A 27,394-nucleotide genomic window follows, 5' to 3' on the forward strand; every position below is an offset into this window, starting at 1 on the left:
GTCTGGTAAGTTGAGCAATGAAGGAAAGGTGTGCAAGAAAAGTATTGCTGAGACGATCTGTCAGAGACATGTCGCCTAATTGCCCTTTGTTTTTATAGTACAACTCGACAATGGATATATTATAGCTGTGAATTAATCTGCATTGTCGCTTCATATTTTCCACATTCGGAACGATTGCCATGCTGTTAGGAGACCGGTTATTTGAGTGCTCTCGAGCAACGAGAGAGGGAGGCAAAGGGGTTTGGAGATTGAGAGCACATCCACTACGGGAGCGACATGCCCAGTGAGTCATGTATAGCTGGCGAGGGAAAAATGAGAAAAAGATTCACAATGATCATGGTTGATGAAATTTAACATGTGATATATATAAGTTGATGCCTGGAGTCCTTGCGACCCGCGGTGGCTGGAACAGCTGAATTTGGAGTAAATGGTTGTGACTCACACGAACTAGATAGATATTACCTGCGCGCATTGTGGACAACGCGTCAAGATAGTTTAAAGTCAATACCCCCTTTTTGCATTCAAGCTTTTCAACTTTTCTAAACTAACATTTGCCCCAACTATCGCTAGCTCTGGTCGACAACTTCAACAATGGATACTTTGCCGGCCAATGTCCGATACTCCCACTTGACGTGGAACTGCCCACTGTCAGCATCATCCGCGAAACACCTGATCCACAAACTTGAACTCGACGCTGAAAAGACCATTGTTGATATCGGGTGTGGCTGGGGCGAGCTCCTCCTGCGTGCAACCAAGCAATCAGGTGCTGCAGCTGTCGGTGTCGACACTGATGCTGATCTCCTCGCGCGCTGCAAGTCAAGCGCGGACAAGCAAAACGTCACGATTGAACTCGTCAATATGCCAGGCCAGGAGTGGAAAGTTCAGTGCGACCGCGCAATTTGCATCGGGTCGTCGCATGCGTTTGGTGGGACGCGACAGATGCTCGAGAGCCTGGCCACGATTGTCCCGCACGGTCGGGTGCTAGTCGGGGACATGTGCTGGGAGAGGCCGCCGTCGAAAGAGTGCGTGGAGGTGTTTGGGGACGAGGTGCTGTCCCTGAAGAGCATTGTTGCGCTGTGCAGGGAGACGGGCTGGAAGCTCATGCATCTGGAGACGGCGACGCAGCAGGACTGGGATGCATTCGAGTCGGGCCATCGCGCAGGGGCGAGGGAGTGGCTTCTGAAGAATCCAGATGACCCAAAGGCCGGAAAGGTAATGGAGGATTTGGCGAAAAGAGAAGACTGCTATTTTGGTACATACCGAGGACAGTTGGGATTCGTTTTTGCGATTCTAAGTTCGGAGGAAGAAACGAGAAGTCCTGTCCTAGCAGGGAATAAACGCCACCGGCCTAAATAAGAAATGATCATACAAGCATCCCTACCAGCTACGGTTAATCCTAGGTAGGATGCTGGTCAAGAGGCAAGACAACGTACTCACAGCCTTATGATAGGCGACGAGACTCTACTATCACTGGTGGTAGCGATGAAGCTACAGGTCAATAGGGGAAAATCAGAGGTCAGGTCCCCTTGTCAATTGAACAGGGGTCAAATCCCTGCTAGGACAGGACTTCTCGTTTCTTCCTCCGTTGAGGATTTTATTATAATAAAGAAATCTAGAATAAATTTATAATAAAAAATAATTAATCCTAGGAAGTTTTATATAATATATAGATTAGTTAATACCTTTTACTTTTAAATTATATAGATTTTTTTCTAAGTTAAGAGTTAAAGACTTTTTATTATAATTATAAAACCTAGATATTAAACTATTTATATTAAAAAATTATATTTCTTAATAGTAAAATAAAGTCTTAAATCTTCTAACTATAGATATAATAATTAACCTAAAAGTAAGCTTATAATAAAATATAAAAAAGCTAATCTATGTAGTATTATAAGGCTATTTAGATATTAAATTAGTTTTTTAATCACGATTTTATAGAATTAATTATTATATGTTAAAGTTAACGCCATCACGGGCGCTGTCTAGGTAGCTATGGTGGCTACCTAACCCTGCAGCACCCTACCACGAAGTGGTGGGGGCGTGGCACGTGTAGATCCCCTGGGTTCTCGCAGCTAATCAGAGCGCGCAGCGTAGATAAGTCGAACTAATGCACGATGCCCTATTTGGCAAACATGTCAAGTAAGCCAAGTAAAGCCAAGTAATAGACGCAGGTTGTTTTGCTTGGTCGACAGGAAGTCTTTACTTTTGCTTCGTTGACAAATATCGAGCAACGCTGTCCGCCCGCGAATCTCAGCCAAGGCAATCTAGACAGGTATTTCCTAAGCTTGTCAGATATTGTATAGATAGCGACTTCGGCTACTGCCTCTGAAGTGGCAGCCGTTTTTCCACGTCATGAGACACCTGCCGCTTTTCTTTTCTTTTCTGTCTAACTTGGGGTAACACGAGAGTCTCAGGCCCGTGTCTTGGGCAGCGTCTAGGTGGTGATGTTTCTAGGTAAGATGGGTAGGTTTTTTAACATTTGCCAGTCTTATTCGGAAGCTAAATCTACTAGTAGCTCGTCAGTGGTACTAATCTTATGTCCATCACCAATTCGTTTTCTTATGCATCTGGTGGCGCTCTTGGCACCATGCTTGAATTACGTGACGACAATTGTTGAAGTCTAAATTGCACAGATTCGATGTCCCAGCTGGCAGATGACATTCTTTCTGCAATAACGCAGATAGGTGAGGTGGCTCCAACAGTCACCAATTGGTCGACCATTCTGGGTCGTTCAAACAGCGCTACGGCTTTAAGAAGCACGGTAGAAATTATAAGTGTCTTGCTGCCTGGAACAGAAATGTGGCGGCGCTGCAGGGGCGCATGTCTGCATCAGTCTGGGGACAGCAGTATCAATGTGTACTCGCTTTCATGTCCGACCAAAAACATGCATCGCCTGTGGCATGAGAAATATAAACGGCAAGCCGCCCGGTACCGTCGTGCTAACCGCATCCCTTCACAATAACCCCTCTCCCAACCGCTCTGTTGCACAAAATAACCAAAATACTATGACTGTTTAGTGCTATGATGATTCGAACAACTGCCATCAGCCTGCTCGCTGTTCTCGCGGAAGCAGTACGCGCCCAGGCTGTCGCCTTGAGCGGCTACACGGTCCACGACGACTATACCCGGACAATGCTGCCGAGCTCCGCTAGCGCTATAGATAATGCACACCACATCTTCAACCAGCTTAACAGCGCTGGGAGGCAATGGGGTTCCTCTCTGGCCCACAACGGCGTTGGTTTCTTCCCAGCTATAGTTCCAGCCGGAACACTGCTCTACCATGGCGGCCACACCGATCAGCCGCCAACACATCCACAGTGGCTAGCATTCGATGTAGAGCATGCTGAGCTCTTCGCGGTGTCTCGTCTGAGATCTTCTGGCACAACTAGAAGGGTCCAAGGCGGGCTAACCAGGAGTAACCAAGCTCCAGCGCAAAAGCCCGTACTCATCGGCCTCCCATCTCATCACCGTGGTGATCCCGCTGAAGACTCCTCCAGTCATGGCCACCCGGCCGGCCCAGCTTCTGTTCCAGAGTGTCCCTCAGAAGGTTGCCGAAACATTCGTGGATATTTTCACACATATCAGGCGTCTCGCGATCTCCGTGTCCTCTACCTAGACGGCATGGCCGCCGCCAAGACCACCATGGGCACTCTTGACTCGCAGGACCACGTCCTTTGCGAAGGCAAGTTAGGCAATCTATCGGATAGCTTCACCTTCGGTGAAGATGAGAGAGCTAGCATGATTTGTGAGATGCTCACAGACTGGGGCTATGATGGCTTCGTTAGGATGGAAGGGGGCTTCGAGCTTGTCTACTGTGATTTCAGTGCGGGAGTCAGCTTCCTTTCTGCGCGCCGCACATTCTACCCCCAAGATAAGCTCAGCGATGAGGGACAACAAATATTCGAAGTGTTTAGGGCCGCCGCTGAGCACTACGACGGCATTGGCGCCGAACGCCTCAGAATTGACTTTTCTTCCATGGTGTCCGGTTGGCTGTTTCCAATCAATCTCACAAATGCTGATCCTGATCGGCCCGAGTTGCCTAGGTTCAGCTCTGTCAAGCAGCCTGAACTGAGAGCAATCAAGAGCCAAGTGTCGCATGCCTGTGCGTTGCCGCGACGGTTCACGGTTGATTGGCAAGCTACAACAGACATGATTGTTAAACGCTTTTCCAGGCGATTTATTCGAATGACGTCTCCGAACTGCTCATTGCATAATTTCATTGAAGAAATCGAATCGGCAACTCTGACCTATGTGGACGCCCCAAGACGACCCGGCGATACTTCATCACTTCCCGCGGTAGACAGCCCAATAGACTCTGGTGAAGTGTCCATTACTGAGGAAGTTCTACAATGTACGGAACACTTTCTGCTGCCGTCGACAAAGCTCAGAGATCAATGGGAAATCGAGGACAAATTGATACATTTGGCTATAGAGACTGTTACCCGCGACATTTGCACAGTACTGTTCTCTGTCAGGGCAGCTTTGCTCAAGGCGTCACCAGACGCAAAATCCGGAGGCTTTCGAATCAATACGGCAAGCTCAACCAAAGAACTACGCGACGCAGTCGAGAAAGGTCGTCATGAGCTTAGACGGCTCACCAAAAGGTTGGGTTGGAGCGAAATGAAAAAGGTCAGCGTCTGTCAACCAGATGAGATGATATTTGCTGCAATGTGGCCAATAGGAAATGACGAGGACCATTTCAACCCCGGTTGTGTGAAGATGAACGATTTGAACTTTACTAGGCAGCGCTACTGGAAATTTCCTCTGCGTAAATAGATGCAAAGACTGCTTTACCAAAGACGCTTTGCAATGGTGATTGCAAAAGGAAAAAAAAATTTGTGCTGTTTATCAGCACCTTGGCAATAGTAGATATTAGCGGGGCGATGTAATAGCTGGTCCGATACTGGCCTCCTACTACTGGAAAGCAGAATTTTGAAATGATAGAAGTGCGTCAATGTATTGTGAGACTTAATCGGCCACGTAATATAAAACGATTTACCTGGAACATCAGCAAACGGCGCGTTATACCACCTATAATCACTTTTTATTTAAGCCAACTATCTATCACGTAAAGAAAGCTTTATAGTTTAGTGGGCCTTAGGGTAAGGCTAGCTAATTCCTGTTCCTTAGGGGAAGACGTCCCGTCTTATCTCTGAGCGATAACCACTCGAGCGCCTGAGTAGTAAGTAGCTGGGTCGGTGGCGACCAGCGAACTCCGGGAGCTATACGTTGTTTTGCTCCTCGGTTCGACTTGTTCCTTTCTTTTTGTCCTGTCTTGCAGGAGAGACTATACCGAGATCGTAAGTCAAAATGGTTGTGCTCTCTAAGCGCCATCTACACGCAAGCGCGCGAACAGACCTCGGTGTTCCGGCCACGATGCCGCCCATCATTTGCTCGCCGAGCACCAAACACGGCAGCCCAGTCCAGGATCACCGATTTTGGTTTCAGTTTACAGAGCGTAAAGATTACATTTAAAAGCCTTGAGAAGATGATTTGATTTTCTGATGGAAATTAGAAACAGAAAAAGATGAGTTTGAATGGAAGATGACCAAGGACTAACACGAAAGTAGGCTTGCGTTGGTCTGTTTTTGCTGACAGCCCCAGTATTTCCAACTTTAGCGCCATCCACATGGGGAAGCTAAGCTGGTGATAGCTATTGCATGGATGGATTGATGAGGAAACATCGAAGGAGGGCTGGATTTAGAATATTCGCATGATAATCGTTATTCTGCAGAAAGCTCATCATTCACCAGGTGTAGATGTAAATGGAAAAAAGAAACTAATGAATGCTTGCAATGGGTAGACTCTCGCATCGAGGGCTGCGTAGTATTAGATGGCTTGCAAAACTAGTAAGCTATGCCTTGGGTAGAGGTACAAGAAAAGAGGTAATAACAAAGTTGGTTTTCGATAGCAGGGAATGCCTCGCATGCACTATGCTCGCGGCATTATGCCAGCCTGCGTGATATATATATATCAATGTTGTCACACCTGTCCACTGGACGTATTTATCCTGCACAGTTGAAAACATCAAGCAGAATCATTTGCAAAGGATAATGTGCTAAAAAGAGCAAAGTCGTCAAAGTCGTCAAAAGAGTATGTTCTTGGAGGAGGGGGGCTCTTTGAAAGCCATTAGATGGTCTTGGGGACGGGACCGAGAACGTCGTCGACCATGCCCTTCCAAAAGTCGCGAATCATGTGGCCGTGCTCGTCGGCACTGCTCTCTCCCGCCGGCGCATCGTGCACAAACTTGAGCTCGACGCCGTCAAGTGACAGGCCTTCGATGGCGGACAGCGGAGTGGCGGGAGCGACGCGATCCGGCTCGGCGGCGAAGATGGTAGGTTTGGAAAAGGCGGCCTCGGGGACGGGCGGCGCGGGGGCATGGGCGGCGCCGTAGTTGTCGGGGAGAAGAGGGACGCGTGGGCCGGTGGTGGCAGCGGTGGAGGCAGAGGAAGAGGCAAAGTCCATCGAAGGCAGGATCATGGCGTCAAGATGCAGACGGGGCACGCCGACCTGGCTGGCGCTCGAGTGGAAGGTCTGCATGAGGGGGCGGGGACGGTTGGCAATACTGGGCTGGGGTGCAGGGCGGTGGGTGGTGGTGATGCCGCGGGACTGGAAGGGGAGAATTGTTTGTCAGCTGCTGTACAGGATGGATTGCGGGAACAAGTATGAGGCATGAAGGAGGGCAAAAGAACGTACCTTGTTGTGCTCGCGGTCGCGGAGAAGCTCGGCATACTTTGGCATCAATGGAGCGCCGCCCTGATGAGCGGTACTGTCGAGGAGGGAGCCACTGCTGCGGGAGACGGCGGCGGGAGAGGCGGTCGAGCTGATGGCGCGGGAAAGCTTGGCGACGGGAGCTGTGACTCTAGACATGATGGGCGGTGATGTGGTGAAGTGTGCGAGAAGAAAAGGGGTTTAGGCTGGTTTTTGATGGTTTGTTGAGGGCACCCCGTGTAAACACAAGCAGTTGATGGAGGCAAGCGAGTCCGGCAGAACTTGGGATTGTTTATTTCCAAAGTGTTTTTTTTTTTTTTTTTTGTATTTAGTGTAGATGCAAAGCAGGCCTAAGGAGAAAGGGTAGATGATAAATAGAAAGAGAGATAGGATAGGGGGGAAGGGGGGAAGAGGGATGGGAAGAGGAAGGGCGCGTGACGGAGGCTTTAAATGTTGAAGCCGTCGAGTGTTGGCAGTGATGGGCTGATGGCGGGCTTGGGCTTGTAACTACCTAGGTACGACGTGGGCGCTGGCGTATGCTAAAGGGGTACCTGCAGCACGGCCCAGAATTGGGCGTGGCGACGAGGTACTGTCTGAGACATGGGCTTCCCTGGGTAAGGTGAGAGAGGCCTCTTTGGTGAGCTTTATTAGTGAGCTTTTAGTGAGCGGGCCCGCTGTAACAATCGCTGCCCCCCCCCGCCAATGTTGAGCCCCGCGTACAGCTGCTACAGCATGGTGAGCATTCCCGGCAACAGCTGGGATCTCTTTGTCAGATAATTACTCCCAGACTTGCCATTTAGATGAATTGCATGACTAACTACGTACGTACCTACCTATTGCAACCACCCCCCCTTGCGCATCTTTGCAATTGTGGTTATGGTGGCCAGAGGCATCCCATCGTATCAAACGTCCCCCCCCCCCTTTTTGCTAGCGGCCCTCGCCTAGGTACCTTTTCATATCACGGCCTTGACTGCGAGTACGGATACAAGACGCAAACATTATATGCGAGCTTTCTGATCTGCAAATATTGCTGACCCAAGCATAATTGGCACTGGGAACAAAAAGGAGAAAAAAAAAAAACGAAATTGCACATGCACTCCTTTTTCCCGGGTTCCGAAACCCGCTTGCTCGTCTCCTTTCGTAAGACATCACTTGAAGCTTATTTTGTATTACTCCCCCTCGCATCACCATGGCCTGTCCGCTGTAGTAATGGTGCATGTTCCGCCAAGCGAACTCCTTTCCCGGGGCAGGAACGTGGCATTGGCTTATTATTCCCACCAAAACAAAGTCACCGCCAGCCCCGGTCAAAAGCATGGAATCGGAGAAATAAAAGGAAATCTTTTTACTACTGGCGCTGCAGCCTCTCGGTGGTTTTTTTTATTCTGGCACGTATTTTCCGCGAGCCCATCTTTTTGGCTGCACCTCGAATAATGGGGGGGTGGGGGGTTGTTGTCATATCTTCCGGGCCGGCGGGCATATTTCACGATTAAATAGTTGAGCATCACTCTCTCACAAAACACACGATTCCCCCCCCTCCCCCCTTTCTGCTTTCTTCTTCAACGTGCAAGGACAACTCCTACCAGAGCGGTCTAGACGTCCGGAAATAGCTAACATTGTTGGGGAAACGAGATGACTGGAACGGGGGCCCTCCTACATACATGATACATGGCTTTCAACCTGGACTGGTAGTAACCTCTCTCAGCGAGTCGCTCGGTCCACTCGGGGCACGTTTCCGTTCCGGATTACCACCCTCCCCGGCCAAGTCTCAGCCATGTTGGGGGATCTACCTTGCCTAGCCTGCGCTTCTCTGTTTTTTTCTTCTTCCTCGCGGTCAAGGTTGCTGCCGCTGTAACTTATCGAGTATCCGTACTACGTATTTCAAAGACAAGGCGAAATGCTGACAAGCAAATGCACACAGAGAACAACGTTGCTTCGACATCTTCCAGCATGCCCACGCACCAGGAAATTTGGGTCGGGATTCGTTGCCATTTCGCGGCGGGGAAACCCGTCTGTCCGTTTAGATCCAGGCTTGGAAATCTGACATCGTGGCTGCCTGTTGGAACTCTTGGCCCTGCTTACATTCGAGATCCTGTGCAGGGCGTCGGCTCGGACTTGAATCACGATGATTGCAGAGTTTTAATTTCAGAAAAAAGAAAAGGGATCAAAACATTATCAGTACACACTCGCCAATAAATTACGCGATTTTGCCATGTTTCCTGAAGAGGCCTCATCAGCACGGTTGTTGGGTGCTATCCATGTCAAGTCCTCAACCAAAATCTCAGACAACCCCACGACCTGCCTGCCTAGTCTATATCAAAAGGGTCATGCAGGGTTTTGAAGGGACTCTTTACTTTCTTTTTCTTTTCCTTTCTTTTCTTTTTTTTTCTTAACCATCTTCTTCAAACGCGCACACCACCTCGAAAGCATCACCCGTCTCAGGTATCAGCATACCAGTCTTGCGAGTACCACTGTGACAGCTTCAATTGAGTTTTTTTCCTAAAAGTAACCCTATTATTAGCGTTGCCGCTCATTTCCATCTCGGCATTTTACCTGCCAAGACGCGCTATTACGATAGTTGGGTGTCAGAGCTTCTGCGACCTCTTGGCGCACCTTGATACAAGCATAAATTTTTTGCGACACTCGAGTAAACATGATCTGAGTGCTACCAACATGTAATGAGACGCTGCAAAATGGCAACGTGCACCCCTTGATTAGGGGGGGGGGTGCTGTGAAACCATTTGTAGATTTCGAATCCCCGCAATCGTCATTCACTATTCGTAATCTTGGCCGGCGGCCTCAAGTCGCTACACCGTTGTACTGGTCGGCCGATCCTTTGGCTTCCGTTGTCCCCTTCTTTCTTGCTCTCCGCTTGCACGTCTGGCCGAATTAGCAACGGCCCAATCTTGGATCGCGGCCCCCCCCCCCCCCCGGGTGCCGACGTCCGGCCCAATGCCGCGACCCCCTCCGGGCCGAAGCCCCTCGGGCCCCCGGGAGGTGGGGTCCTAGGAGGGCTGCGCGGTCTTACCGGCCGCGGGCACCGGGGGACGGGTGGTCGGCCCGGTTGGTCAGCCGCACAAGGAGGGTGAGCCTTCGACCCAAGCCTTCTAGACGGACTTCGCCTTGGGGACTGTCGCTGGTAGCCTGCGCCGTGGCGTCGCTGTACGACGGTGACGGGTCACTCATTGCCAGACGACATTAGTGGGTGCGACTTGATGCGGAAAATGAGGATGAGGATTGAATTGGGGTGCGGTCAGCTGTAGATGAAGCATTCATGCTCTGTGCCGAAAAAAAAAAGGAACCTAGTTTCTCTAGGGCGCTGATGACCATTTTCATAGCAGATGAGGGCATCGCGAGGCTGTACCGCGCGGCCCTCTGGTGAGTGGCGTGGCTACTACGCCTTGGCCATGTTGTATCTGGCTTGCGCCGCGGCGTCGAAGAGCTGCTGAGAACGCGGGGCGGCTAGAAGTCTTGATACACACGCAACTGCTTTGCAGTGGCCTGCCCTTTTTCTTTTGACTGGCTTGAATAGGCCCGAATAAATGTGTCTTTTCCGCTTTGCCACCCATTTTCGATTCTATAACCTGGTTTCACATTTTTTTTTTTTTTTTTTCTTTCCGCGGAGGGTTGGTTTGCTTCGTCATTTGACATTGGTCTGAGCCGTGCTAACGTTACCGTCAGGAATTTTTTTTTTGCTTCCTAGTCAGTCCCGAAATTTTTATACATGCTTCTTGTCGGGAGATTTTTTTTTTTTTTTTTTTTTTTTTTTGATTTTGTAAATTTGAAAACAAGCGGTCGAACCCTTGGCATCCATCTGTCAGCGTGCTCTCAGCCGCATGCCGGAGGACCTTCGTCGCTGCGGGTTGGGCAAACAAAAAGCTGAAGCAAGTCCACATGATTGCTCATACCGTAATAACGGCGAGAGAGACTGGCGTGCTATCCTCCATGATTTCGCGTATAATGCAACTCAGTCATGTCGACGAATGTTCGCAGACAAAAGGTTCATACTTTTGGAACTTGCCTAGTGGTCGTACCATGTCGTCTGCAGAGCGGGAGCTTCGAAAGCCGTTTCCGCACATCTCGGATAAATTGACAGAGTATAATCAAGTCAACATGGACTGAATTGAATTGAAGGACCAAAACTGTGGCTTTCTTTCGTTGACCAGAAAACAGAAATCACACCACCAAAAACCGTTTTCGGGCCATCTGTCACGCGTGCAGCCGCATTTCAGCCTGTTACCAGCCTCTATCCGTATGCCGCAGTGTGCTTCCCATACACGTAAATTCCTCGACGCGTTCTGCATCAGCCTGTCTCTGCGCAAAAGATTTTGGTACGATGCAGATTCTTCCAGCGCCATCTGTTCGAATCGCCCGAATTTATTGTCCGTGCATCGAGGGGTAACCCCTCATAGTCGGCGACCTGGAACTAACATTGCATAGCAATTAATCCTCGAACTGCAACCTGATTGCATTTCGCCGGCTCATGGGATTCGTAGTGCTGCCTTTCCACAGAGATATCCGGCTAGTGATAAAATGTGAAAATGATTGTTGCCATTGTCTTTCCTCATTAGCCCCGCGCCAATATCGAATATTCAATGCATGCTATGCGTTCCATGGCTGGGCCAGAACAGCGTCCCACTTTGAGATGAGGGGGGTCTAGCAGTCCAGCTGAAAGGATGTTGTTGCATCGCATGCGGGAAAGACTTGCTGCCAAAGAAAGACGGCTCGAGTGTAACTAAGCAGCTTGTCTGTTCTTTTTTTTTTTTTTTACCAGTGAGAGATGAGAGGATTGTGATTCTTGGTGAAACCACCGGGACATGCTCACATGATATAGACAACGGACGAACAGAAAAGACGCCAAGCTTGGCGCGCGATTGATGTGTTGTCTTAATGAACTGGCTGCTAATCTGACCTATCCACCACCATTCCTTATTATACCATTGTTGCTGCATAAATCGGCAGTAAATGCCGAAATATTCGGGCCTCGTATTATGCAAGACGGCGAATGGGGCGACCCGTTGCAGGTTCCATTGCATCGTCTTGGCGCTGGGAGCTGAAGTTGCAGGCGTCGCACAGGGCGCGCCAGAGACCATTCATTTGCCGTATCTATGTCCTACAAAAAAGACAAAAGGCTCTCACCAGTTACATAGAAACAAGAAAAAGTATAAATAGCTAGTCCAAAAGGAAGTGGTCTTTTTGTTTCAACGTTATTCGAAAAAATCATTCCCCAATCGACAAGGAAAAAAGAAAATTGTCACAAATGTGGTTTCCCAACGCCTTACTTGTTGTCTTGCTGTCCGCCAGCTCGGCCCTTGCGTGTACGCTCCCGACCGATGTGCCCAGCAACAACGTCAGCCAGGGCTTCGCCATTCAGGTGCAGAATGCATCGTACCCCGTCATTCACAACCGCCGCATGAACCTATGGGCCGCCGGCGGAGGCGATCAGCACCTCTATCTCAGCCCGGCCGGGGCGCCGGCAAGCGACCTGACTCTTGTCAATGGTGTCATTACCCAGCTCAGTGGCGGCAAGACCATTAGAGCAGTCATCAATGGCGAGGTACATTGGGCCCAAACTTTGTTTCAAAGCATGTTTATCAAACCGCGCAATTCATGTTAATAAAACGTGTTTTAAAAAAAATATAGTACACGGCTTTTGACGACACGACCAAAATGTTCATGACGGAACGGGGTGATCCTCGCGCCATTTACGACGTCAAGTACGGATGCAACCAGGATACTGACGCTGTGCAGACGGAACTTGCATTCAAGGAGCGGTCTGGTGTCACTGGTGGCCACTTGTGCGTTAGATTGGCCTCTGGGGACAGATATGAGTTTCGTTACTCGCCGCCAGGAAACAACTGTGAGTACCTTTTCTTTCTTTTTTTTTTCCTTTGCCAATTGGGGCTTTTTATGAAAAGTAAGAAAACTTTCTGACACGTGTGGGCGTCAAGTGGTCGACAATCCCAGCCGTCTCTGCATCAAAGTCACATTAGCTATCGTGAGAAACTAGAGCGCTATAAAACATTGAGAACTTTTTTGTTCGAATTATGCCAGTTGTTATATACAGTTCTTGGTTACCTCTAGCAAAGCTAGGGCCGGCCCCCTCAATCGTCAACAAAAAAACATGCCTCCAGTCAATATATAATACATAGTATACAAATGTGGTATGCTCGCTAAGGGAAATGTAGATGCATATCTATAAAATCTCAAGTCGTAGGTGTAGCAGCATAAGGTCCATACTCATATCTCTTGTTATTTTCCTCCACCCACCATCGTGCAATGAAAGCGGCCTCCTCGGCCCACCGTGCTTCTTCTTTACTGTAGCGACGCTGAATCTTATCCAGAAACGCGCGAAACTCAAAAGCCTGCACCGAATCCGTGTCGGTGGGATCTGCCTCGAGGTCTGTAAACTGCCACTCCACGTCATGAATGACCGGAACGACTAGCCGCCAATTCTTGCGGCGTCTGTCGCGAACGCCCAGCATGGCGCGCCCGGGGTTCATGACCACAAATTGCCAGTTGCGCAGTTCTTGCTCATCAACGACCCCAGTAGCGTCCTCGACTCTGTAAGTAGAGTCTCTGAGTTTGCGAATGAGGGACTGGCCCTCGTAGTTTGCCAAGAGGTCACCAGCAGCCTTGCTCGCAGCTTCAGACAAGGAACCCGTTTCGCGGAGCAAATCTAGAATGGTGGGCAAAATCTCCATGGTGCTCACAGAGTCATCAATGTCAATCGGAGGAAGACCCGGGTGAGACATGACCACGGGTACATGATTGCAACCGACATTGGGATTATGGTACGAAGCGGGCTTGTTATTCTCCGGCAGAGAGATGCCGTGATCTCCCGTGACAACGACAAGAGTCTCGTTGGCAACGCCTTCATCGTCTAGAACGCCCAATATCTTTCCAAGCCACCGGTCATCGTATCCAATCGCATTAATGTAATGCGACAGATCATCCCATCGGCCATTGGCAAGTGGAACATACGCATCTTCTGCGGGAATGGCGTATGGGTGGTGGGTCGTGCTGGTGAGATGCGTCAAGAATACACGTTCATTACTTTGTTTCGCAGAGACAAAAGCATCGCGAAAGTAGTCCAGCAACGGAGCCTCGGCCATGCCAAAGTAGTTAATGTCCGGGAGGTCAACCTTGCCAAATTTGGCGGATTTGGACCGCAGATAGCGCGCGCCAATAATGTTGTCTTTCGGGAAGCCGAATTGCTCAGTGCTTGCGTCGGCGTGGTCGTAGCTCAAAGTCACCGACTGGAGGTATTGAGAGCGCCACGGGCTCTCTGCAGCGTCGTTTTGATCCATGTACGAGAAAGCCTCGAGGATCTGCGGCAGGCATGGCTGGTAGATGTGATGAATGTACTCCTTGTTGAAATCAGCCACGAGTGGCCAGATTCCGCACATGGTTCCAATCATGCTTTTGCGAGTATATGTCGAAGCTGTGCTTGCGTCTTTAAAGTTGATTCCTCCTCTGCGAGTAGTTGTTTCGTGCTCGAAGCCGTCGTCGTAATCGCCCGTCAGATAATTCGCGGTCGGTGTCAGGGTCTCGAGGCGAGCAATGGCCTCGCCCGAAAGCTTCTTGTGAGGGGCTGCTTCTTCAAATCGCCTCCAGATTAGGTCGTCCTTTTTCAGGGGAAACACGTCCTTTCGCGTACTCTCGAGCACAATGAGGACAATATGCTTGATGGACACATCAGCCAGGCTATTATTCAGCTCAGGCAGCAAATCTTGGTCGAGGTTGGAAATCTTGAGGGGGTCGGCCTTTGCGTTGTAATGTGGTCGACCTTGTTGGTACCAGTCCTCGAATCCTTTGAGTACGGTATCTTGGGGTAGCCAGTCGAAATGTATCGGCTCAGCAAGAGCCGTTTTGTCGTCCCATTCATGGTTTATACCGACGTTGTTGTAGGGGTGTATCTCGCGCAAGATCGAAGCTGACTCCTTAAAGTCGACAAAGGGAATGAGCGGTGTTGTCCAGGACATGAAGATCAGAGCGCCCTCGTATGGACGCAGTAGATGGAAGATTACTTGGAGAACAATGAAGCAACTCCAAACAAATCGCCAGAAACGGCTTTCGACTGCATGTCCGAGAACACTGGGTTCGACGTCATCGTTTCGTTTCTGTTCCATGCCAAAAGGCAGTTGGAGGGGTTCAGAAGGCAGTCGGGAGAAGCTATAGTTGGATTCGGATCGCAATCGTCGCGCGAGGTATTGAAATGGCCATTTGATAGCATCGATAGCCGCGCCTCCAATGATGAATATTTGATTCTGAAGGCATCCGGCAATGACTGTAATCGAACACAGTACGGCGAATAGTGTGACGAGACCGGAGAGGAGGACACCCCGAGAGCTCGAATCGCTCGCAAAAGCAACATCACGCCAGCGAACCTCTGCTCTCGCGTAGAGGAAAAAAGTAATGTTGACAACCGAAACCAAAGCTGAAAACAGACTGGCAATCGAGTTTAGCGCCCTGGCCAGTATTCGCAACAAGAGGCTCTTTCGGCAGCAGCTGCTGCTGTGCGACCACTCCGTCAGGAACCGCAGCGCCAGGAGCAGCACAAAGTCTTGCCAGAAAAAGGACAGCATCCATACTACCAAGTCTCTTCTCATGAGCGCTCTTTCGCGAGCAACGACGTGGATAATCTTGGCGGCGACAATCGCGACGGCAACAAAAGCAAAGGCGAATTTTCGGTTGGCTGCTTTGGGAACGAGCGCGAGCAGAGCCATTGGCACGCGCAAGGCGAACAAGCCTGCAGCAGCAACTGCATATTGACGCGCCGTTGCTAGACATTGGCGTTTGCCAGTCGACCGGGTGTGGCGGCTGCTGCTGCTGCTGCCATTCATATTAGTGGCAGCAACGGGCGACTGAGTTCTTCTTGTCAATGGCAAACGGCGGCGTCTCGACAAATTTTTAGATTTTTTCTTCTTCTTTTTTTTTCTCCCCAAAATGAGATGGGCAAGATGTCGCGTGAGCAAATCAGAAACTATCCAAAAGCCAAGCAAAAACAGGCACACTGGTTCCTTTTTAGTTTATAGAGTTCCAACAGGGCAAGTCAGTTGTCTCGCCAAGACGGGGGCCGCTTCGGCGCCGCCCAAAACGGCACCACATAGTCCACCAACAAGTCCACCCCAAGTCCACCCACCAAACCCCCCTTTGCAAAGTCCGGATTTCTCATCTGGGAGCAGAGCGGGCTTGAGAGCCTGGAGTAGCGGCTTGGCGTCGCCCCATGTCCGGCCAGTAATTCCCGTCCGTCTCTAGAAAAGTCCGGTTCAGTGTAATTAAATACATGTTAGTGCCCCCCCTTCCCTTCTTTGAAGCGCCCATGACGTTGTGTGGATCGTGTCAAGTTGTGGCCGAAGTTTCCGGACCGTTGAACAAGCTGGCAGCTGGCAGCTTTGCTGGCTTTTTTTTTTCTTTTTGCACAGAGTTCAAGGACTTTTGATCTTGTGCCGTCATCACAGATCGGTAAGATGCGTTGGGAAACTGAGACAAGATTGGCGACCATTTATCTGCGACGCCATATCCTTGGCATGCATGCAACTTCATGACAGGAGGGCATCAAGTTTTTGGTTTCACATTCTGAGCGGAGACAGTCAAAGGAATTAAAATTGGGGCACGTGGAAAGAGACTTAAAAATAGAGCTTGTTGTTCCTCCGCAATTTCTTTTTTTTTTCTTTTTTTTCCTTTCTTTCTTTTCCCAGCGAACAGTGCGGCAGAATCAAGTCCGCCGGTAATACGCTGGGCCTAAATTGGCTGTCAATGCGATCAAGGTACCCCACGAGGGTGGGGGACATGCGACCAGGCTTTTCGAGCTACCTGGTCACTGACGCTTTTACTCAAAAGATCAAAACTGGAAATTGGAAACTGGGTTCGCAGTGGCTTTCGTTAGTTTATGCCATTGCTTTTCTCCAGTCACGCTCGACACCCTGGTAAAACACGAGCATTAATGAGTTAGTTACATTGCTCGTTGGCCGACGCCAAGCTGAAGCTAACGTTAGAGACACCATGGCTCCCCGCGCTGCTGATCCTGGGGGGCGTCCCCTAACTAATGAACCTGCCCGCTTATAATTCGTGCTGGCATACTGGCACGCCCTCACGTTTTAGAAGAAACAATTAGTCAACCAGAAAAGTCACATTCATATTGAAATCGCAGTATTGTGGAGTGACCTTGTCGGTATACGGGAGTAGACAGAGTCTCAACTATATATAGCGCAGATGAATGGTCGCATAAACAGATCCGGGGCTCTTCTACCCCTTGTGTATAGTCCCTTGTGTATAGTCCCTTATGTGTAGTCTCGTAATCACAGGTTGCATCTTCGGCCCGTTCGATCTTGTGCCATTTCTCCATCTTGACCTGTTTGAGCGTACGCCCCCGATGCAATTGACTGGCAAATCCCCCCTTTTCTATTTTCCGAAACGCTGCTCAAAGCGCATTTGAATGCATTTAGCCGTGTCTGCCAGTGCCCCCAACTAGTCATGATATCATCTTGTCCGAACAAGTACACATGCACCGTCCGGAACGGGAACGGGCCGCTAGCCTGAAGCGTTGCGACTACGCGCCTCCAGAGCGGCTTTCTGCCAGTTGACCTTGACAATGTAAAAATACTCAATCGAAGAAACGCTGTTTCGAAATCAGTTTGCGTTCGCGTCGGGTTACTTGAGAAAAAAAAAATAAGCTTACACGAGAAGACCGACGGTAATGCCTGTCCACATGCCCTTGATCTTCCAGTCGAAATGGAAGGCGAGCGTCAATGATGTAGGTAATGCAATCACATAGTGACCAAAGATATTCGCCGGTCCCCCTATAGACTGCTTGCCAATGCCGCGGAGGATGCCGTGCGCTCCTGCGCTTATACCGTCCCAAAAGACAGCGACAGCTACCACAGGGAGGGTTGTTGCGACAATGGCAATGACTCCTTCATCGCGGGTGAGAAGCAAGGGTATGTACCATCGAAGAGAGATGCACAATACAATATTCAGTGCGCTAATAAGAAAGGAACCAATGACCAACTAAATCCGAGTATTAGTCCCAAAAATGCTTTTGCACAAAGAATAAAACAGACGGCGTGACCTTACCACTTGCGATGCTAGCTTTGCCGAGTCCACTACACCACCACCAATCAGGCTGGCGATTCGCGTCGAGGATGCAACAGCCACTGCAAATGGAATCTGGTACAGAAGCGCAACAATGGTGAAGATGGCGCTTTGTGCGGCGAGATAATCGGTACCGAACCGGCTTGACAAGAGTGTGATGAGCTCAAACGCAAGCCATTCAGCCAGCACCATGACCATTCCGGGCAATGCAAGGCGAACCATGATGCCCCAGTTGACAAATGCCTTCTTGTCGAATCCGCCCCAGCACTGCGAACCGTTGACGAATTTGATGTAGAGTACGAGAAGCGCGGCGAGCAAGTTTCTAGAAATGACTACACCAATCGGAGCACCAATGAAGCCAAGCTCCAGCTTCCACACCAGAAACCAGTTGATGACAATGTTTACCGGCGCAACAAACATGATAATGTAGGAGATTTCACGGAAAAAGCCCTGCGCCTGCAAGATTCTCTTGCCGGTTTCAAAGACAATGTACGCCGGGATGCTGAAAATCATGACTTTGAGATAGATGCCGGCGAGGCGTGCGGTTTCTGCGTCGACGAGATGCACGAGTATCGGCTCGGAGAAGAGCCACAGAATCGCCACGGGTACGGCGGCGCAGCATAGAAACCAAAAGCAGCGCTGGCACTGCAGGCCGACCAGGTGCTTGCGACCGTCGCCGTACGCCTGCGCGCACAATGTATCGAGGCTGGTTGCCAGGCCTATGAATGGCGCAAGGCAGGTCATGGCCGCAGTCATATTCGCCACTACATACAAAAAGATGCAACAAGTCAGCATCTTATCTAGTTTACAATGCGTCCAAAAAAAATTCCGCTGCGGCAAAGATCAAAAAGAAAAAAAAAAAGTTGTTTTGTGTTGAACTCACGTGCTACAGCGCCGAGCTGCTGCTTGCCCAGTCTGCCGACGGCAAATACGCTCGTCGCATTAATGGAAAATTGTAAAAAGAATGTTAGCACAAGAGGCGGAGAGCTCTTTAGCACCATCTTGATCTCTCTTGCCCAACTGGGGTCTCCTTGAGCGGGGAGGTCATCCCAGTCACGGCCCTTTTTCTGCTCGCCTCCACCACCACCACCCTCAGACTCATATCGGCCGTCGGTGTTTCCCAGCAATGCCGAAGATTCGTCGGCAGGAGTTTCCAAGATGCCGGCTTCGACATTATTATGCTCGTTATATAAAGCTCTTGTTTCTCGCGGTTCTGATGCAATGGCCCCATCTGCGCAGCAGCTCGAAACCGCGCGGGGATTGCGTGACTCCCCGCGCGGTTGCTGCTGCTGCTGCTGCTCCTGGGAGCGTCCACTGTCGTCCTGCCCGCTCATGAGTCAAAAGCTTGGCGGCCGTAAAAACGCTCTCGGTTTTTCCGACTCCGCGAACCGACTTCTGTTCCTGCGTCGAGGGGGCGGGAAGAACTCCTGTTCGACGACGACAGTGAAGAGAAATGCGGTAGGTAGGTAGGGAGGGAGGGAGGGAGGGAGAGAGAGGCACGAAAAAAATAAAGTCTGGGGCCTGAGGGCATTGTTTAAATGGCCAACATGAGGGAAAATGCTTTTATTCTTTCTGGGCCTCGCCGACGGTTTAAGTGGGCTTACACCGCCAGAATAGGACAGCCAGCTAAGATGTTGCCGATACAAAAATTTATCGGTGGCACACTTGGCACCGGCCGGACGCCGGTGACGGACCGGGATATTTGCCGCGTCACAAGACATGGCGCAAAGTGTCTGACCTTTTTTTCGTCGCAAAAGGGCGCGCAACGAAAAGTACAATGTTACGTCGGAAATACTCGAAAATTTCACGCAGAAACAAGGTATGTAGCCTAGTCGTTTCCCTACAAGCTTTTTATGACAGAGCAGATCATCTCCTCTCCAGGCCGCCGCCAAGGCAACGGAGGGGGAGGCTGATCTCGAAAATCTGCGCGGCATAATTTATTGGTTCTTCGCAAAAAAAAAAGTTCAGCCCGAGCCTCGTTCGTACCTCGCTGCAGTGTGGCCTCCATCGAAAGTTTTTTTTTTTTGGTGTGAGCGGATGACTTGAGGCCAAGGCTGCATAGCCGGATAAACGAAGACCATACATAGTACAACAACGTATCACGACTTCCATGGCGACGCAAGGTAACGAGAGGTGGCCGGTCTTTCGCGGTCAACTTCCCGTCGTTAGCCACTTTGTTGGTGCTGCTGCCCAACCAGGCTCGCCTCTCTCTGACCGCCAATATTTCTGACCCCGACGGAAATAAGCCACGTGATCTACATGAGCCACGAGTCACTTTTGGGTCAAGATTCCTTTACCCATGACTCACATTGACCTAGCATGCCACAGTACTAAAACTGTCGCTTGATTGCGTAGATGTCGCCGTGTGGCTTTCTTAAAGGCTGGAAAAAGTCGATAAAGTCATGTTTAAGTGTCTGTGCGTTAGTGACAGCCGTATATTGGAACAAATCGTGGCCGTGGTAGTCAAGACGTCACATGGCTGATCACGCTCGGTAATGATGGTTAATGCGAAACAAGATTTTCTTCATAAAAAGCATGACGAATCAAGGTATACAATAGCCGCCTTACCGAATCATGACTAACTACTATACAGAACGCTGTGGTTCTTCGCTCATGGTATTTTGAGACCCTTCTTTCCTTCAACGCGCATCCGTCTCCTTATTTCAAAGTCATCCATCAAAACTGCACTACAGTCACTCTTCTTCCGTGAGAACGAGGAAACGCAACTCCAGCCACATCACATCAACGCCGGGGCTTCCCCTACCGCTTCTTCGTTGAAGGACGCGGCTTGCATTCGTCGTTGAGGATGGGGTGCAGCATCACTTTGATGGGCAAGTTTTGCGTATTGTGCTGGTAGCCCTTGCTCCAGTCGTAGCCCACGGCGTAGGCAAAGATGCTACCGCTCTTATTAAACGTCGTCGCCGTGATGCTACCGCCAACGTTGGGGTAGCCCTTGAGGCGGTGCTTGGCGTCCTTGTCCCAAAAGTGAAACGTGCCGTCCGAGCCTGCGGTACTAAATGTACCGTGGACGGGGTGAAACGAAATCGCGTTGACGGCGTGAACATTGACAATATTGTTGACGGCATTATCGCGATGACACTTAAACGAAAAGTTGTATCTGTCAAAAGTTAGCAGACGCTCCAGAATCTAAGAGAGGGGGTGGTGGGAGTCACGTACCCAGAATCCTTTTCCTCAACATATTGAATCGCGCATCGCCCCTCAATGCTGCCAATAGCAAAGCCGGCAGCATCGGTGAAGCAGCTAACTACCCTTGTCTGCCATTTAAGCGGGCTCTGGAGAGTCTTGTAAATTTTGGTCGGGTCCTTGAGGTTGATGATGTTGATGTAGCGGTCTGCGGTGCCCACAACGCAAAGGTTATCGCGCACATCGGCAGTGTAGACACGCTCCTGGCACTGCACGCTGGCGGCAGCACCTTGCTGGCGCAGATCCCAGTACTTGACCGTCTTGTCCCACGAGCCCGTCACCACCATGGGCGTGCCGCTGCTGTCGAAGAAGCGGCACGAGCGCACGGGCTGTTCGTGGGTGCCAATGACAATGTCCTGCTGCGAGGCTAGGTCGCAGACCTTGACGTTCTTGTCGGCCGACGCGGACACGACCTTTGTTCCATCCTGCAACGCGATCAGTCTCGATCCCTGGCTGTTAGTGCTACCATCGCACCACTCACCTTGGAAAAATCGCAGTCAAAGACGGGTTGGCTGTGCTCAAATGCGTGGCGGCCCTGACTCTGGCCGTTTGGGGCAATTTCGTAGATGCGAACCTTGTTGTCCCAGCTAGAGATGGCAAGGAAGTCCTGCTGACTCTGGCCCGGCGAAAAGGACAGTGCCGTGATGGTGTCGGTGGGAGGGTCGCTCAGGGCGACGTCGGACTTGAGATCGCCGAGCGCATTCGATGTGGCCGTGCTCGACGTGGTCGCGGCTCCAAAGAGGCCCGCCATGTTGTTTTATGCAGGATCGCGTACCGATGCAAGCGAAAAGTGGTTCGTGTTGTATCTCGAGGCTTTCGAGGAACGCGTGCTCGAGGCCGTCGAACCCAAATTGATTTTTCTTTTTCCCAGCACGTCTGTCAACTTTTGTCGAGAGGCGTGCAGAGCAAAAGGTTGTTAAAAGTTGAATCTTTCCACTCAAGACCTATTGATCGAGCGCGACTAGGTAGAATAGGCAGCAGTTGCTAGAGGTGCAAGGCAGAGAGGTAGGAGTCGTGCATGGCCGCCGCCTGACTGCTAGCTGAAATCGCGAAGTCGAGCAAGCTCCCGCTTAGAACGACACTCCCCTGTAAATGCATGCGCCAGCCTTCTGCGGAGCCTCCCCACAACAGCACCAGGCGAAAAGCATAGCTCCAAAATTTTCTTGTTCAATTTTTTTCCTTTCCTTTCTTCATCTCCCCTTCGCTCAACAGATCGCTGTCGAAGCTCACACACAGAGACGTTTCCTATGGAATGTCTCTTATTCTAGCTTTGGGAGAAAGTCCCCGGACACCTTCTTTTTTCTTTACGGAAAAAGAACCTGCGGAAACGCGCCGCCATAAAAGCACTGCGGCTGACTTTCGTGTCTTGGCCGCCTCTAGCAACGACCATGCCCAGTCTACCGCTACATTCGCCTGCCTGGAAGCCGATGCGTCTCTTCCCAATAGCCCGTCGCTCGAACCCCTACAGGATGAAGATACGAGTCCGAGTCGGGTGCGGGCTGGAAAGGAGCGTGCGCTTGGCAGACAGCGGGTGGATGGTAGACCGACGCCTGTGGCTCTTGCTGGGGTGGTTTCGGGCGCAGAAGATTTTTGTCGAGATCGATAGTTATGCGATTGCTGGGCTTCACGGCCTAGTTACTCGATGGGGCTCATTCTTGAGGCGAAGGGGGTTCCGAGCTTGGTTCCGTTTGGGCTGTGCTCGTATCTGTCGATGCTTTCCGGCATTGATCCCAACCCCTTTTTTTCAACTCTGAAATTTCACTGGAAGTTTCCCGGGAGATTTGCCTGTTACGCGGAGACGATTCAAGCTTATATGATGATGATAAATATTAGAGTCAAGCACCGAGCCAGCAAAACTGGCGATGTGGACTATATATATTATGTTGGCTGATAGCTTGGATCTCTCTTTTCTTCTTCTTCTTCTTCTTCTTCTTCTTCTTCTTCTTCTTCCTTTTCTCCTTATTTTTGTTGTTCCTTTTTTTCTTCTCCGTTCATTCGCCCTTCTTTCTTTCCCCCTTTGCTTCTTGTGGCAACTGCATCATTTGCTTCTGTTAACCCTTGAATTGTCATGTTTTGTGTCTAGTCGTGTCTGCTCCAACCATACCTCTGGATGAGTCGATCTGCGTAGTCTAAAGGTCGCTGTCTCAAGCCTACTAGATAGAACCCTTGCGTGTAGTCCTCAAATGTCTAACGCCTTGTTTACCCCACCCCCATAAAATACTTCATATCAGTGCATTGCCAACAGACACGGCCATTTCCAGCACTAAACACACGGCGGCAGCAATTATTACGGCTGTTAGAGGATTGTGTCCTTTAATACAGGCCGTCAGCAGAAATCCATACCCAGCAGCTACTGCAGACCATCCTCCCAGACAGCCCGCACGGTAACCCCGAATTTCAAATGGCCAGATTTCACACTGCCTGTTAACCCAGGGAAAGCTTTGCGCGAGGCCCAGGGCGAGTATCATGACCGAGAGGAATGTATTCGAGAGGGTGTTTTTATAAGTTGTATTTGCAGCAGTTGATGTAACGGGCGTGGCTGCTTGTATAGTTTTCATGGCTGCGGTGCCGTCTGCTTCATATTTTCTTGGCTGCCCTGGTGTTCTTGTTTGTTCCCTGGGGCCTCGTTTGTTCTTGCAGCCGTCTACGTTAATACTCGCGTCCTGGGGATGCACTTGGACTTGTTTTTAGCTAAACTGATGGAGCTGGAGGGCAGCTTCTAAGGCGGACAATTGATGAAATCGATTCGAATGCAATGTTTTGTGCATTTGTTCCACTAGGCTCACTCATAGCTATCCAAGTTCTATTAAAGGCTAAGAAGCGGCTCCAATCCCCTAACAACAGAGATGGAACAATACTCTATCGTGTTCCAGGCCTTTAGAGATTCTTCTTGGCACACTGGTCAAGCTTGGTGAGCTCGCCGAGAGTAAAGAACTCCCGTGCTTGACAATCCTTCGCCTTGTCCAAGCACTGGTCAAGCTGCAACTTGGCACCTTGGTCGGCACACACCTGCATTCTATCAATGCACTGGAGAAATTGCCACATGTCGGCATCCTTGTTGAGCTGGGCCGTACAGCGGCGCGCGGCAAATATGCAAGCGTCCTTGTCCTTTCCGGGGCGGTCACAGTGAGCCTCAATTGCTGGAAAGTTCGGTTTGGCTGCCTTGCATTCCGTGAATACCGCATCAGACTCATCTAAACACTTGGTATGAGAGTTGCCCAGGATCTTCTTGCAATTCACATAGGCGTTTTCCTCTTTATTAGAGCAATCTTCCTCGATTACTCCCTCTGTGCTTCCCTCACTCTGCTCGGGTGTGTTTGTCGATGTCTCTTCGCAGTTCAGTGCCGGGCCTGCTGCAATGGCAAGGCTAGCCAGGCTGGCAAGAATCAAGGGAGTGAACTTCATGTTTGCGGTGCCTTCGAAGGGGTAGGTAGTTGAATGGATATGAAAAGATGTCAAAAAGCTTAAAGATGGTGATGATGGTGGAAGGACGTGAGGAATCAATATTGCACCGTGGATCCTGCTCGTTAAGTAAACTTCTCTATGGAGCGATAGCAATGTGTACTTGTCATCGCATTTGAACATGATTATTGAGAGGGTCTTTGCTCATCTCTCAGGATGATAGACCAGCCATGTACAAGTAGGCCTGACCATGCCGTCTGACTCAGTTCTTTGAAGGAATCGAGGATCCACGTATATAAACTGGCCGACTTGCCAAACTTTACGAGTCAGAGAGCCTATCGAGGCGAAACGCCTTGTCCGTTTAAAAAAAAAAAATGCCCGAGTCGTACAGTGTCTTAGAATTGTCTATTCATAACAAATAAATGAGTTAGTACTTTAGATTATCGTGACTAGTGTAAGGGTTAGGGTTATTAGTCGAATTCAACAAGGTAGGTAGGTGGGCTGGAAATTCAACAGATAGCTCGCCTATACTGCATGGTCTGATGTTGCCTAGCTTAACTAAGTTTATCCCTTAAAAAAAGCCATTTTACGCCAATTCTTTCTTCTTTGTGAAGTCAAGAGTCAAGCAGGGCAGTAGTAATTACAGGATATATCAGGATATTTCAGCATTTTGGGCCCCACACTCTCTCCCACGCAACATGGCGTCCAACTCCATCTCCTGCGCCTTCAATCAACCATGTTACGCGTTCGTCCAGTAATTCACAGCAACTTGCAAGGATGGCTGATGTAGCCCGACTCAGTGACGATTATATCCGACGCGCGTACGAATTCGGCTTTGAAACTTGGGCTAACCTGCATGTACTTGGCAGTTACCCACAGCTCGGCACTTCCAAGCTTCCCACGACTGCGTCACTGATGCCTTTCTTCACCAATCTACCTTCCCCACGCACGCTGTGATTATAAAAGAAAATGAATGTGGACTTGCTTTCGCCACCGGCTCTTCTGCCTAGTGTGCGGGCGGAAACGCATGTGGGTTACCGTCATTTTTGTACAGCGGTGCAAATTAGGGTAACGAGGAAGGCGCCAGTTAGGCCATCTATACCTACGACCACGCAGGATAAGCCGAGCCATCTCTTTTTCTCCTCATGAAGATAACTACATTGCAATTGTTATACATACCTAGGCCTATATTCTATCATTCCGCTAGGTGGAAATTATGCATAAGCAGCTGTACTAGACAGATTACTTGGATAAATGTCTCACTTTGAGCTGCTATACCAAATGAATACGACTCATTCTGCCCAGTGTTTTCTGCCAGTCTAGTATACATTATCATGTAGTTACAGCGTGGCTACAAGGGTCACTCTCGGCAATGAACACTCTAGCGGCTTTAAAGCCTAACGTGTTGTTGCCGTCGCGAGCACCTACTGCTGCCTGGCTCTGGTTAGGGTTTTATTATTATAGGCTTCGAATAAACGCTTCTGCGAGACGTGAGGTATGGGCAGATTCCTATAGACCCAACTTCGCTCATATAGTCAGGGACAGTGCAGACGATTATGCAGGAACCGATAACAAAAGCTAATATACATAAAACGACGTATTAAGCGTGCTGATAAACGCAGACTACTTTTCCTCGCCTAATCTAGCTACTACTCGCGTTTACCTGTTTATCAGTGGAAGCCGTTTAGCTCAACTCCACTGGAAGATACTGATATCGATGTGCGCAATCATGTCAAGGTCAAGTGCCAGGGGCCATGGACATTACTATGAAGGGTTTACGTGGGATTGCATAGATGGCAAGGTCATCTCACAAAACGCAACTCGAAGTGTTTTGTTTTTTTTTTTCGCTAGCTCCATTTTTGGCGGATACGCGTCGCGCGAGAAGCTAATATGGGACCACGAGCAGTTTATAATATTAGAGTCGGATGAGGACGACGATGATGGGCTCGAAAATGTTAACACACCTATGAAGCTATTCCTACTCCTGACGTACGCTTATGGGTATCAAATTTGCCAAAAAGGGTGATGGCGACGATGTACGAGCGGGCTTGGTAGCATGAGTAAGCAACTATATATTTGAAAAGCAGAAATCAGCTCCAAGCCATGCCTTGTCGTGGATCAACATACAGCCAGAGAGGACTTGTGGATGATGTCTGTAAAAACCCGTCGTTGACCGCGGGTATGCCGGAAGCACGATGCAGAGCAGCCTACCTTGGCAAAATGGAAAATAGACTTGAAATTCAAAGAAGAGGCACGTATCCAAACTTGTTGACCCTGGAATCAACACTAGATGACAGGATTGATAAAGAGAGCCTCACAGATCTGGTGGAGCGGTCGATGCTGTCTTGGCAAGGGGTGGTTCGAAATGAGGAAAACATGCCCTTTTTTTATTCTCATTCCGCGCAAAACTGGTCGACGTGCCTGCAGCTGATATGTTTTTTTCCGAAAATATTTAGCAGGTGTCCTGTCTAGTCATGCAAAGGGTGAAAAGTCTTTGTACTTCTGCCTAGTGTGCAGTTTCAGCGAGTCGTGAAATATAACCATGGCGCAGGACTGTACTGGTCCATGACCAGGCACTTGAATAAGCCCTTTTTTTTCTTCTTCTTTTTTTTTTCTTTTATCTCTCATCCCTGTGGATCAGGGATGAGCCGGGCGAGCAAAATTGCATTGTGCGCTGCGAGTAATAAAGGAAGGGGAGGTCAGGGACTAGGCCTGCAATTCGTCAACATTCCGTGTTAATGCACAGGAATATGAGCTATCCCGAGCGATCAGCAGAGATGCAAAATGCAGCCTACTTTGGCTTCGAGGGGCTGTATCGGGCGCGCCATTCCCGAAACAGAATTACTAAATACAGCACTTCATCCGTCTTGGTAGGTCAAGAAATGTTTGTAACTTTTTGTATTCATGACCTAGAACAAATTCGCAAGTTCTTTGTTCTAATTACCTCGAGTGTTTACCCTGCACGTTGATCAATATCCCT

The 27,394-nt window shown here is 49.7% G+C and overlaps 8 protein-coding genes across 8 annotated transcripts; 3 read left to right on the forward strand and 5 right to left on the reverse strand.

Annotated features, from left to right (window-relative positions):
• Window positions 1-591: 591 nt before the first annotated feature.
• On the forward strand, window positions 592-1,356 carry BBA_08501 (putative SAM-dependent methyltransferase; the record flags this gene model as incomplete). Its single annotated transcript, XM_008603598.1, has 1 exon — window positions 592-1,356. The coding sequence occupies one exon, from the start codon at window positions 592-594 to the stop codon at window positions 1,354-1,356; it is 765 nt and encodes a 254-aa protein (XP_008601820.1).
• A 1,531-nt stretch (window positions 1,357-2,887) lies between these two features.
• On the forward strand, window positions 2,888-4,779 carry BBA_08502 (uncharacterized protein; the record flags this gene model as incomplete). Its single annotated transcript, XM_008603599.1, has 2 exons — window positions 2,888-2,931; window positions 3,021-4,779. The coding sequence occupies 2 exons, from the start codon at window positions 2,888-2,890 to the stop codon at window positions 4,777-4,779; spliced, it is 1,803 nt and encodes a 600-aa protein (XP_008601821.1).
• A 1,353-nt stretch (window positions 4,780-6,132) lies between these two features.
• Window positions 6,133-6,873, reverse strand: BBA_08503 (uncharacterized protein; the record flags this gene model as incomplete). Its single annotated transcript, XM_008603600.1, has 2 exons — window positions 6,133-6,612; window positions 6,700-6,873. The coding sequence occupies 2 exons, from the start codon at window positions 6,871-6,873 to the stop codon at window positions 6,133-6,135; spliced, it is 654 nt and encodes a 217-aa protein (XP_008601822.1).
• A 5,098-nt stretch (window positions 6,874-11,971) lies between these two features.
• BBA_08504 (uncharacterized protein) lies at window positions 11,972-12,721 on the forward strand (the record flags this gene model as incomplete). The annotated part of the gene is made up of 3 exons (XM_008603601.1): window positions 11,972-12,268; window positions 12,355-12,571; window positions 12,663-12,721. The coding sequence occupies 3 exons, from the start codon at window positions 11,972-11,974 to the stop codon at window positions 12,719-12,721; spliced, it is 573 nt and encodes a 190-aa protein (XP_008601823.1).
• A 196-nt stretch (window positions 12,722-12,917) lies between these two features.
• Window positions 12,918-15,557, reverse strand: BBA_08505 (subtilase-like protein; the record flags this gene model as incomplete). Its single annotated transcript, XM_008603602.1, has 1 exon — window positions 12,918-15,557. The coding sequence occupies one exon, from the start codon at window positions 15,555-15,557 to the stop codon at window positions 12,918-12,920; it is 2,640 nt and encodes an 879-aa protein (XP_008601824.1).
• A 1,690-nt stretch (window positions 15,558-17,247) lies between these two features.
• BBA_08506 (multidrug and toxin extrusion protein) lies at window positions 17,248-19,142 on the reverse strand (the record flags this gene model as incomplete). The annotated part of the gene is made up of 4 exons (XM_008603603.1): window positions 17,248-17,335; window positions 17,396-17,724; window positions 17,791-18,572; window positions 18,692-19,142. 4 exons carry the CDS (start codon window positions 19,140-19,142, stop codon window positions 17,248-17,250), a joined length of 1,650 nt encoding a protein of 549 aa, XP_008601825.1.
• Window positions 19,143-20,568: 1,426 nt separating this feature from the next.
• On the reverse strand, window positions 20,569-21,763 carry BBA_08507 (WD domain-containing protein; the record flags this gene model as incomplete). Its single annotated transcript, XM_008603604.1, has 3 exons — window positions 20,569-20,926; window positions 20,986-21,437; window positions 21,494-21,763. The coding sequence occupies 3 exons, from the start codon at window positions 21,761-21,763 to the stop codon at window positions 20,569-20,571; spliced, it is 1,080 nt and encodes a 359-aa protein (XP_008601826.1).
• A 2,126-nt stretch (window positions 21,764-23,889) lies between these two features.
• On the reverse strand, window positions 23,890-24,417 carry BBA_08508 (uncharacterized protein; the record flags this gene model as incomplete). Its single annotated transcript, XM_008603605.1, has 1 exon — window positions 23,890-24,417. One exon carries the CDS (start codon window positions 24,415-24,417, stop codon window positions 23,890-23,892), a length of 528 nt encoding a protein of 175 aa, XP_008601827.1.
• Window positions 24,418-27,394: the final 2,977 nt, after the last annotated feature.

Source organism: Beauveria bassiana (genome assembly GCF_000280675.1).
Source record: "Beauveria bassiana ARSEF 2860 unplaced genomic scaffold BBA_S00035, whole genome shotgun sequence".
NCBI classification, from domain to species: domain Eukaryota; kingdom Fungi; phylum Ascomycota; class Sordariomycetes; order Hypocreales; family Cordycipitaceae; genus Beauveria; species Beauveria bassiana.